At 41.1% G+C, this 11,622-nt stretch overlaps 1 protein-coding gene across 8 annotated transcripts in view; it reads left to right on the top strand.

Moving 5' to 3' along the window:
* Positions 1-13: 13 nt before the first annotated feature.
* BRCA1 (BRCA1 DNA repair associated) overlaps positions 14-11,622 on the top strand; it is a 59,650-nt gene continuing 48,041 nt past the window's right edge. For all 8 annotated transcript variants that reach the window (XM_082372842.1, XM_082372840.1, XM_082372836.1 and 5 more), the window contains exons 1-3: positions 14-949; positions 1,873-1,985; positions 9,344-9,397. In XM_082372842.1, coding sequence (XP_082228968.1) covers positions 1,906-1,985; positions 9,344-9,397 — 134 coding nt within the window. In that variant the 5' untranslated portion in view covers positions 14-949; positions 1,873-1,905. The remainder of the gene's footprint in view (positions 950-1,872; positions 1,986-9,343; positions 9,398-11,622) is intronic.

Here is an 11,622-nt window from a genome sequence, read left to right as displayed (position 1 = left end):
AGGAGCAGCCCGAACCTCACAACAACAACAAACACTGGGGCAAAGGGGCGGGACTACGCGTGCGCAGCCGTGGGCCGACTGCCCCTTCCCAGGTTAAAAGCTGCGCCCGACGTTAGGTCACCGACCTTAGAGGACGACTTGCCGGAGACTCGCGGGGACGGATGGGAATTGTAGTCTTCCTAGGATTTGTAGGTTCTTTAGCCTATTATCCGCTCTCAAGATACTAAAATGTAACACTCCAATCCATATCTGTTGACGTGCATAAGCGGGCGGAGCTCTTCAATTTGTCAACTGGGCTGTCGTGAGACTCATGCCCGCTTCCCGTGTCGGAAGCTCCTCTCCATAAGACTACAGTTTCCAAGGGACACTGTGGCCAAGGCCTTTCGATCCGCAATGCATGCTGGAAATCGTAGTTTTTCCCCCACAACCCTTTTATTTACCAAAACTGGAGACTTCCGTTGCGACGGAAAGGGTGAGGGAACGGGGCCTCTTCCTGCGACTCTTTTAGGCACTATCTTGCGCTCATATTCGGGCCTCAGGTAGCGATTCCGACCCTAGTACAGCAATCACTGTGACATAATTGACATAATAAGCCGCAACTGGAAGCGTAGAGGTAAGGGGTCAGGCGCCTGTTAGAAAACTCGAGCAGAATTCGTTCTCTTCCGTCTCTTTCTAATTACGTAACGCCCGGAAAGAATGGGTGACCACCCCGAGAGACTCAGCTCTTTCTGTTCCGCCCTTCCGTAACGTGTTTCGTTCTCGCGTTCTGAGAGGCTCTCGCTAGGCGCAGCGGCCGGTTTCCGTGGCAACAGGAAAGCGCGGGAATTACAGATTAATTGAAACTGCGACTGCGCGGTGTGAGCTTTCCTGACCAGGGGCGGTCCGGGGGGTTTTTCAGAGAACTTGGCCTCTGGGCCCGGGAACCACAGGCGCTTTGCTCTGGGTAAAGGTGAGAGAACCCTGGGGAAGGGAGAGGGGCCCACAGGGTGCTCCGGGGGACAGGCAGTAAACAGGTGTGGAGACAGCAGGGGAGAGGTGACTCCTGAAGGCGAGCAAGATGGGTGTTATCTGGCAAGGGGCGGGTGGAAGATGGAACCTGGGAAGCCTAAGACGTTGAGTCTGGGGAAATCGTGGGGAGGGGGATAACTTGTGGGTCACGGGGTCGGGGGGAGGCGCTGAGGATAAGGGAGGGGGCAAGGTGTGTCCGAGGGGGAATCCTGATGGTGGAAACTGGAATGGGTCTTGAGGAGGACATCATGGTATACAAAGACGGGCTGGTATATGTGAGATGGAGACCCAGAGGGAAAACGGGGTGCAGGAATGTGTCTGGGAAGAGGAGGAAACAGGATTTTGTGGGAGGGAGAGCCGTTAAGAACTGGATTCATATGCGTTTCGGAGAAGCGACAAGAAGGAAGTAGAGGGGCGAGCCTCCCTAGGCACATACGCTGCTGGCATGGATGTGCCTGGGGAGGATCCTGAGATGAGTGCAAGCCAGTGGGAAACACTGCGGAAGGACAGGGGTGGGGAGCATTGGTTGGTGTTGATTTTGATTTTAAGCGAGAAAAAGAAAACAGCTGGAATGATTGGAGAAATAGGTGGCTACCACCACTCACCCAGTCAGTCACCCCACTGTGGCTTTCCCGTTCTTGGAGAAAGGAAAAGACCAAAAGGAAGTGATTGGAGGCTAGATGTGAAAAAATGGAGAATTTAAATGGTCTTAATTACAAAAAACGTATAGAATTTTTTAAAAATAAGGTTTTTGTCATTAGTTCTATGGTTGATCTGATACTAAAGCATTCCAATCTTAAATGGCACTTAATGAAAGCAAGCTTTTAAACCTTTTAACGTGATTTATTTACATATATATTTAAGTTCATGTGTTAAAGTTCATGGGAACAGGAAGAAATGGATTTTTCTGCGGATCACGTTGAAGAAGTACAAAATGTCCTTAATGCTATGCAGAAAATCTTAGAGTGTCCAATCTGGTAAGTCAAGAGTTTATTAATTTGAGATTCTTCCTTATATCTGATGCAAATGAATAGAATTGACCTTAGATAGAAAGGAGAAAAAATTATAATGTTTATTAAGTTTAAGCTATTAAAGTTGCTGCTTTTCTTAACTGAAGAGCTTTAGGAATATAAGGAGTTACTCCTTTTTCTCCACTCTAACCTTCCCTCTGTGTCACCTCAACACACACAGCCCCCTGTCTTGAATGTTCACAGACTGTCTTGATTGGTTCTACATTGGGGCAAGGATCTGGTTTGGCTTAAGTGGCATTTGGGCATTTCATCCATCTCTACAACCAGCTTGATCACTTGGAATGGACATAGTTAATAATGGCAAAATAAAATCACAAATGCTTGGTGTCAGTGAGTGGGTAGGTCTTGGGAGAACCTTTGGCTGAAACTAGCCCTGTACTATATTTAAATAAGAATACTGTGAGTCCTCAAAGCCTTTAGCAAGTTTCTTTGACCCCACCCCCCAGATTTATTCATTTATCTAAAATTTTTTATTTTTTATACAATTTTTAAAGGTTACTCTCCATTCACAGTTATTACAAAATATTGGCTATATTCCCCATGTTGCATCCTTGTAGCCTATCTTACACCTAATAAATAGTTTGTACCTCTTACCTCCCACCCCTATACTGCCCCTCCCCCCTCTTAGACTTTTTGAATGAGCCTTTGTTTCCTTCATCTACAAAATAAGGAGGGGACTAGAATATTAAAGGTTTTTTTAGATTGAGCTGTAATTTACATACAGTGAAATGCAGAGAGCTTAAGTGTTCAAGTCTATGAGTTTGGGCAAGTGTATATATATCTGAGTAACCCAGTCAGATATAGAACATTTCCGGGCTTCCCTGGTGGCACAGTGGTTAAGAATCTGCCTACCGGGCTTCCCTGGTGGCGCAGTGGTTGAGAATCTGCCTGCCAATGCAGGGGACACGGGTTCGAGCCCTGGTCTGGGAAGATCCCACATGCCGCGGAGCAACTGGGCCCGTGAGCCACAACTACTGAGCCTGAGCGTCTGGAGCCTCTGCTCCGCAACAAGAGAGGCCGCGATAGTGACAGGCCCGTGCACCGCGATGAAGAGTGGCCCCCACTCGCCGCAACTGGAGAAAGCCCTCACACAGAAACGAAGACCCAACACAGCCAAAAATAAACATAATAAATAAATAATAAATAAAAATTTTAAAAAAATAAAAATAAAAAAAAAGAATCTGCCTACCAATGCAAGGGACACAGGTTCGAGCCCTGGCCTGGGAAGATCCTACAAGCTGCGGACAACTAAGCCCGTGTGCCATAACTACTGAGCCTGAGCTCTAGAGCCCGCAAGCCACAACTACTGAGCCCACATGCCACAACTACTGAGTCCACGTGCCTAGAGCCTGTGCTCCGCAACAAGAGAAGCCACCGCAATGAGAAGCCCACGCACCGCAACGAAGAGTAACCCCCGCTCGCTGCAACTAGAGAAAGCCTGCACACAGCAACGAAGACCCAACACAGCCATAAATGAATGAATGAATGAATGATATAGAACGTTTCCATCACCCCAGAAAGTTATCTTGTGTGGATTCAGGAGCTCTTAACTTGCTGACCCTCCACGACCCTCGGAAGCCTATAGATAGAACTGTATTCTTATATAATTAGTTTCTTATGTAATTTTATATTTTGTATTTTATATATTTAAAAGCATTGCTCTAAGAAAGGAGTTCACGAGCTTTACCAACTGCCAAAGGGGGTCCATGGTACAACAAAGGTTATGAACCGCAGGTAGTCACTAGCTGACCTCAATGGTATCGCTGACCTCAATGGTATCTCTTAAATCTATAAAATAAATTAAAAACCATACCTCAGAATTTCTTGGTAAAAAGCCAGAAAGGCAATTTAGGAGGATTACTGACTACCCTCTTCCCTCTATTCTCTTAATTCTGGTCATTCTGGCCTCTTCACTGCTCTTCAGACGTGCGACATATTCTCCTGCCTCTGAGCTTTTATGCTTGCTGCACCCTCTGCCTGCAACATTCTTCCCCTGGTAATTGCATGGCTCACAAATCTTGATTGAAATACCATCTTTCAAAGAGGCAGACAATCCCAATTTAAAATTGTAACACTCCCACCCTCAACAAATCCCTTATCCCCCTTTTTTTCCATAATGCTTATTTTTTACATAACTTACAACTATCTGACATTCTGTATAATTTATTTATCCTTTTTCTCAACCCCCACAGAATATAAACTCCCAAGGGCAGAGGTTTTTATTTGTTTTATTTACTTCATATCTTCAGTAGTTAGAACAGTATCTGGGACATAGTAGCCACTCAGTAAACACTTGTTGAAGGTATTAAGTAATAAACTAAATTGGTTCTTTGATAATTTAGTGGTTTTTAACATGGTGATAGTGGTGGGTATTATTCAAAAAATAAATTGAAAAGTTGTACCTTTCCTTTGTGCTTCATGAAAGTTGTTTTTCATATTTGGAGTCAAGTAAATAAGATTAAAGAAAATGCAAGTTGTGTTTTCAGAGAGAAACAAGATTTATAAGTAACCTACCTTCTGCTCCCCTGCCTCTCAACATTTCAGCTAAACAAGAACCAGAGCTAAATGAGCTTTACAGCCTAATTTACGAAACATCAGAGCCAGGCAAGCAGGAAATGACAATTGGAAAAAAAATTGCTTTTGAAAAAGCATAAAACTTACTCATGATGATTACAAAGAGTGATCAAAAAGTCCTTAATAGTATGGCATTTGGGTCCATTTATTTTACATTTCCATGGGACTCAGTCATAATAATGTAACGTTCTTTCTCATTCTGGCAAAGTAAACCATCAAATAAAAAACTCAGCTACATAAAAATTAAAGATGTGAGAATGAAAGTTAATGTTAAATTTTTATTTTCAGTCAACTACTGTGTATTTTCCAGCTCCTTATTTATTTATTTTTTCAATCTGTTTTCTTTTCTTTTTTCTTTTGGCTGCGTTGGGTCTTGGTTGCTGTGCGCGGGCTTTCTCTAGTTGTGGTGAGCGGGGGCTGCTCTTCCTTGCGGTGCACGGGCTTCTCATTGCAGTGGCTTCTCTTGTTGCGGAACACAGGCCCTAGAGCGTGCAGGCTTCAGTAGTTGTGGCATGTGGGCTCCGTAGTTGTGGCTCGCGGGCTCTAGAGCACAGGCTTAGTAGTTGTGACGCACGGGCTTAGATGCTCCGCAGCATGTGGGATCCTCCCGGACCAGGGATCAAACCCATGTCCCCTGCACTGGCAGGTGGATTCTCAACCACTGTGCCACCAAGGAAGTCCTCAATCTGTTTTCTATTCGAAATAGACCTGGGTTTTTAAACTAAGACTGTTCTTCCTGGTTGTTGTTAAACCTTAAACTCATACCTAGTTCACTTTTTTTTTTTTTTTAACATTGCCTAGAACAGTACAATTTGCAGTTAATGTCTTAATAAATGATTCCTGACTGTGACTGGAAACAATGTTATTTATGGTAACTATAGGGTAGGTTTCCAGCTTCTTTGAGGTCTCAAGCTAAAATTCCTTCTCCTGGCCCCTGAGTCATTATTGGCATTTATTTCTGATAACTGGTAGTTCTTTCTAACTTTACACATGAATATATAAATTCTTTGACTTACGAAGAGTTTGATAAAATGTGTATCCCAGTGGGTGGTGGTTGTTTTTTGAAACTAACCTAGCTTCTTTCTCCAATCACTTACCATGTTGGAAGCTCTAAATATAAATATGCAGTAGGCCTAAAATATTTCCTGGTTTGAAAAATTTAAAATATTTGAGTCACTTTTATTTTATTTTTATTCTTTCTTTCTTTATTTTTAATATAAATTTATTTATTTATTTTTGGCTGAGTTGGGTCTTTGTTGCTGCGCGCGGGCTTTCTCTAGTTGCAGCGAGTGTGGGCTACTCTTCGTTGCAGTGAGCGGGCTTCTCATTGTGGTGGCTTCTCTTGTTGCGGAGCACGGGCTCTAGGCGCGCAGGCTTCAGTAGTTGTGGCACGCGGGCTTCAGTAGTTGTGGTTCGCAGGCTCTAGAGCTCAGGCTCAGTAGTTTTGGCACACGGGCTTAGCTGCTCCGCGACGTGGGATCTTCCCGGACCAGGGCTCGAACCTGTGTCCCCTGCACTGGCAGGCTGATTCTTAACCACTGCGCCACCAGGGAAGCCCTATTTTTATTTTTTTAATTAATTAATTAATTAATTTTTGGTTGCATTGGGTCTTCGTTGCTGCGTGCTGGCTCTCTCTAGTTGCAGCGAGCGGGGACTACTCTTCGTTGCAGTGTGCGGCTTCTCATTGTGGTGGCTTCTCTTGTTGCGGAGCACGGGCTCTAGGCATGCGGGCTTCAGTAGCTGTGGCTCGCGGGCTCTAGAGCACAAGCTCAGTAGTTGTGGCGCACAGGCTTAGTTGCTCTGTAGCATGTGGGATCTTCCCGGACCAGGGCTCGAACCCATGTCCCCTGCATTGGCAGGTGGATTCTTAACCACTACACCACCAGGGAAGTCCCTGAATCACTTTTATAGTAAACATTTACTTTCATCAGGACCTAGAAGAGAACATTTTAATTTTTTTCTTTTCATTCCCATTCTCTCTTCAAGCTTTTCCTTCAACAGTAATTACTTTTTTATGTATTGGAGTTTTCATCTGTTCAAAGTTTGTGTTTACAGTATGTTTGTATAGCTTGGTTTTTAATTACTATACTGAAATATAATTATCTCAGAATTGAGTCAGTGGTGAGAATGAAAGCCATCTGGTATCATAGCTAAATCCAATTTCTCTTTTACTGAGAATTTCTTTTGCTATGTAGCCTATCTGAGGAATAGTGATTTACTAACAAATCAGAGTTTTCTTTGTTTTTCTTTTTAAAATCACTTTCAGTCCCAATAATAATACTAACATTGGTACAAGTCATCTCAGGTTGTAAACATTTTCCCAAGTAGCATTTAATTTTATTCTCAGAATAGCCTCAAGAGACTGGTAGAGTGGGTGACCGAGAAGGAAACTGAGGTTCAGGTAGAGTGGTTGGCCTGAGATCACTCTGCTAACAAAGAGACCTGTAGTAGAAACCCAGTCTTCTGACTTACTCTGGTATTTTTCTTTTCATTGCCCTGTGCTGCGTCAGAAACCCCATGATTGCGAGAGTTGTGTTACCAAACCCTTCATAAGGAGGCTATTGTCCCCCAGCTTTTCTTGTGATCCTTTTCTAAAAAGTTAAACATTTAATGAACCACATTCCTATCACATACACAGGTTACCTGTTTTTTGATGTCTTGCCTGAACTTTACCAAGAATCAGTTTCTGAAACTCTCATTCAGAATAAACACTGAAGACTTAAAATAGCCTGTAGGTTCCTACATGCTCAGGCTCCCACCTACCTCTCTGACCTCTTCTGCTAGTACCTCCCCCTTGATTATCCATCCTAGACCCTGGCCTACTCGCTGTCCTTCAAAAACCCTGGGCATGGTCCTGCTCAGTCTGTCTTTTCTGCTCCCTCTGCTGGAATGTTCTTCCCACAACTGTTGCACAGCTTGTTTCCTCACATTGCTCAGCTGTCTGCCAGTGTCACCTTCTCAGTGAGGCCTTTCCTGACCACCCTGTATATACCCTTCCCCCCAACACACTGCACTCCCTGTTCCCTTACCTTGCTTTATTTTTCTTTTTAGCACTTATTCCCATATATGTTTGTTTCTCAATCAACTGTCTACCACAACTAGAATGTAAGTTCTGTGAGGGCAGGCTTTATTTTGTTCGCTGCTGTATTTGCATCTCCAAGAGCAGTGCTTGCACATAGTAGATGCACAATAAATACTTGTTATATTAGTAAATGAATTAATCTCAGGAGGGCCTTGAGATTTTGTGGTTAGATGGGTAGGCATGAGAATTTGAGTGATGTATTTTCTTTTCTGGGGATTTTAATATTTTTCTAAGTTTATTATTTTCTAAATTTTCTTCAGTGAGTACTTATTACACTGTTCTTACAAAGTAATCACAAACCAAACATCATGTACCTCCTGAAGTGATGTAATAAAAGTACACAGACCCATCTGTAAAGTGTTCTTGCCAAAAAATTGAACCCAATTTTGATTGAGCCTGTAGGTCTAGTTTACAGGAAATAGAGGTTAGAGGGACAAGTTAAACCACATCATAGGGTTATAATCAGCAAAATCCAGAATGTGGGAAATTCTAGAGGTCAAATGACCTAGTTTTTTAAATAAATGACGAGGTAAAAAAAGAGGAGAAATCTGTAAAAGAGACTTGAGATATATCAACCAAATGCAATGTGTGGATCTTATTTGGATCCTGATTTAAATGAATTTAATTATTAAGTTTTTATGAGACAGTGAGGGAAATTGGAACATCAGTTGTATATTAGATGATACTAGGGAAATTATTTTTTAGGAGTAATAATGGTTTCATGGTTAAACTAAAAAAGTCTTTATCTTTGAAAGATATATTCTGAAATATAGATGAAATGCTATGACAACTGGGATTTTAAAACATATTTATTTATTTTATTTATTTTGGCTGCGTCGGGGCTTAGTTGCGGCACGTGGGATCTTCGTTGTGGCATGCGGGATCTTTTTAGTTGCGGCATGCAGGTTCTTAGTCGCGGCGTGCAGGCTTCTTAGTTGCGGCATGCATGTGGGATCTAGTTCCCCCACCAGGGATTGAACGTGGGCCTCCTGCATTGGGATTGTGGAGTCTTACCCCCGGGACCACCAGGGAAATCCCCTGGGATTTACTTTAAAATAATCTTGGCTTTGAGTGGATTTTGGTATGGATGAAATAAGATTGGCTGTGAGCTGATAATTGCTGAAATTGGGTTATGGTACATGGAGTTCATTTTACTGTTTTATTTGTGTAAATGCTTGAATCCTTCCATATTAAGAAATAAAAAATAAAAAGGCAATCACATGCCAAAAAAGTGCTATGAGAGAATTCAAAAGAAATACAAGAAGTTTTTGTCTTTGTGGAGCTTAAAGTTTAGTTAACATATAGGATGTGCACCCACAATGATAGCTCAAAAAATGTATCAGTGAAAACTAATATGAAATAATATCAGCTAATTTTTTGAATGCTAAAGATAACATAGAATATAAAAAAGAATGATATATTCTGTTTTGATGTCTGAAAGCTCAGTGAGGGTAAGGATCATATTCTCTGCTGTATTTTTGGTTCCTAGTACAGCAGACATTTAATAAATATTTATTGAATGAACTTAAAGCCTTACTTTGACTCAGTTATAGCAGCTTAAAGTTGAACTTCTTTATTAAGAATTCATTTATTTTTAAATGAATTATTGAACCTCATTTCTTTTTCTTTTTTTTCCCTACCCTTCTAGTCTGGAGTTGATCAAAGAGCCTGTTTCCACAAAGTGTGATCACATATTTTGCAAGTAAGTTTGAATGTTTTATGTGGCTCCATTATTAGCTTTTGTGCTTATCCTTCATAACACAGGAAACACCTAGCTTTATTAAAGCTTTAGCTTCTTCAATTATGTGAAAAAGAATCATAAGTTTTTGTAGCCATAGTTTGTGGTAAAATATTGGCATATTTATCTAGTGGGATATGAAATCACTTTGAACAGCTGTTTGTTTTTTGTGTCCATGGGTGAAAGCAGATTGCAAGCAGTTACGCAATAAGCAAATTGCGTTTCAGCTGTCCCAGTTTCTCCTTTCTGTTCATTTCTGCATGTCCTTCTGCTCTCTGCCCTCTAAGGTTCAGTGTTTGCCTGCTTCATAATCCTTGTGAAAATAGGAAAGGACCTGATATCAGTTTATATTTAGGCTGAAATTTATTCATACCAATGATTCAAGTTATATTTACATTTTTAAGGATCTTGCCCTTTGAAATGGATATGTTTCTTGATGGAAGAATTTCAGAAAAAGTTTGGTAGGTAATTTTGTGGAACAGGGGGTTTTCTCCTTTCCTTGATGTTAAGCTATGATTGAAGCTTGCCCTGAATGCCAACTTATTTCTTTTTAAGCATTTTGTTCTTTTTTAATTGAAAAGACAAGCCATGTCAATGGTAATGAGTTTACTAGCATATATGATGCAAAGTATTTTTCCCTCCTACCTCAAACCCCTGCCTCTCCCTTCCCTCCCCAGAAAAAAACCACAATTATCAATTTCTTATGTATCCTCTAAGGAATGTTTAGATTCAAGTGTTTGTAACTTGGGATTCATGAATGGTTTTCATGAATTTCCTAGAATTATATTGAATTTTAAGTTCAATTGTATTAAAAACTATGGGCCTGTGCAGTTTTCTGGGAAGACAGTTCATAATTTTTATCAGCTCGGAACGTTTCTGTAACCTAAAAAACGTGAAAAGCTTCTGCATTAAGGATAGTGAGGGCTGGCTGAAGCTGGAGGAAACCTGTTCCCTTTGGAGGGATATCCTCTGAGCACAAGTCTGCCAGCTGGCCAGCCCCTTCCTTCCTCTGAATTTTACCTTCTTGCTATTTGTCTGTCCCAACAAGGATCTAGAGCCCATTTCCACTGTCTCTCACCCCTTTTCCAGGTCACCCCACTGGCCTAGATCTGTTCCCAACAGTTCCCTTCTCATTCTTCAGGCCCTTCTCCCTGGTCAGGTGTCATGGCAGCACAGCTTTAACTCTCCTTCAAGAATTTTTAGTTTTGTGACCTCTAGAGGGAAGCTTCTCAAACTGTCTGTGGTATAGGGCCATTTTCTTTGTAGATCAATACCTTTATAAAGCAAAATTTTGAAGTCCCACTATTTAAAAGGTTACAGATAGCTGAAGGCTAACCTTTTAAATGCCGGGACTTTCACTGTTTCTTGACAAGAATCTTTCTGAAATGTACTGTATGCTTTCCCATCACCTTGAATAATGAATATACGGTATTATAGTGTGTAAAGAAGAGATTAAATTATGAACATTCATTACTTTGAGAGCTTGTGGAAGAAGGCAGTTTTACAGGCAGAGGAAATAATATGAGCAAAGGTATGAAGAGAAGAAAGAATATCTTCAGGACAAAGAAACTAACTTTTCATATATATAGAGGAGTTGTATTACAAAAGGAAGGAGCCCTCAGAGGGGAGATGATATTTGCAAGAGAGAAAGATCCAAGAGGAGGCAGAGGGATTGGAACTAGAAAATGGATGCTAGAAAGAGAAATAGTTGTTATTCAGTGAAGTTGGAGGTAAAGACATCTGTTGAGATTGAGAAGGTTAAAGTTGGCAACTGGAGGAGAGTGAAAAAGGCTTGCAATTTCTAATATGGAGGATAGGAAAAGCAGAATAGCCAGCCATATTTTAAGTGATATGTTAGAATTAAAAGTTTAGTATAATGCCTGTGTGATAGATCAACTTTTTCATGAAATATCTTCTGTAATACCTTTATAGTCTGAATAACACCTTGATCTATATGATAAGAAAGCTCAGAAAAATACCCCCAAGCATTAATTGTATTTTCTCAAGGTGGACTCTAATTGCTAACAATAACGCAGCTTTATTGACCAGAGTAAGACTGTAGTTCTGAAATCTTTCATGAGATATACAAAAAGTACAATGGTACCAGTTTAGAAGATATTACTTAGGCCATTCATGCATTAGCTTGCAGTTTCCAAACAACAGATGAAATGTGTAATACTTTTTGAAAG

The sequence above is a fragment of the Balaenoptera borealis genome (assembly GCF_965194805.1).
Source record: "Balaenoptera borealis genome assembly, chromosome: 20".
Lineage (NCBI taxonomy): Eukaryota > Metazoa > Chordata > Mammalia > Artiodactyla > Balaenopteridae > Balaenoptera > Balaenoptera borealis.
This window is presented reverse-complemented; position numbering and strand designations above follow the sequence as displayed.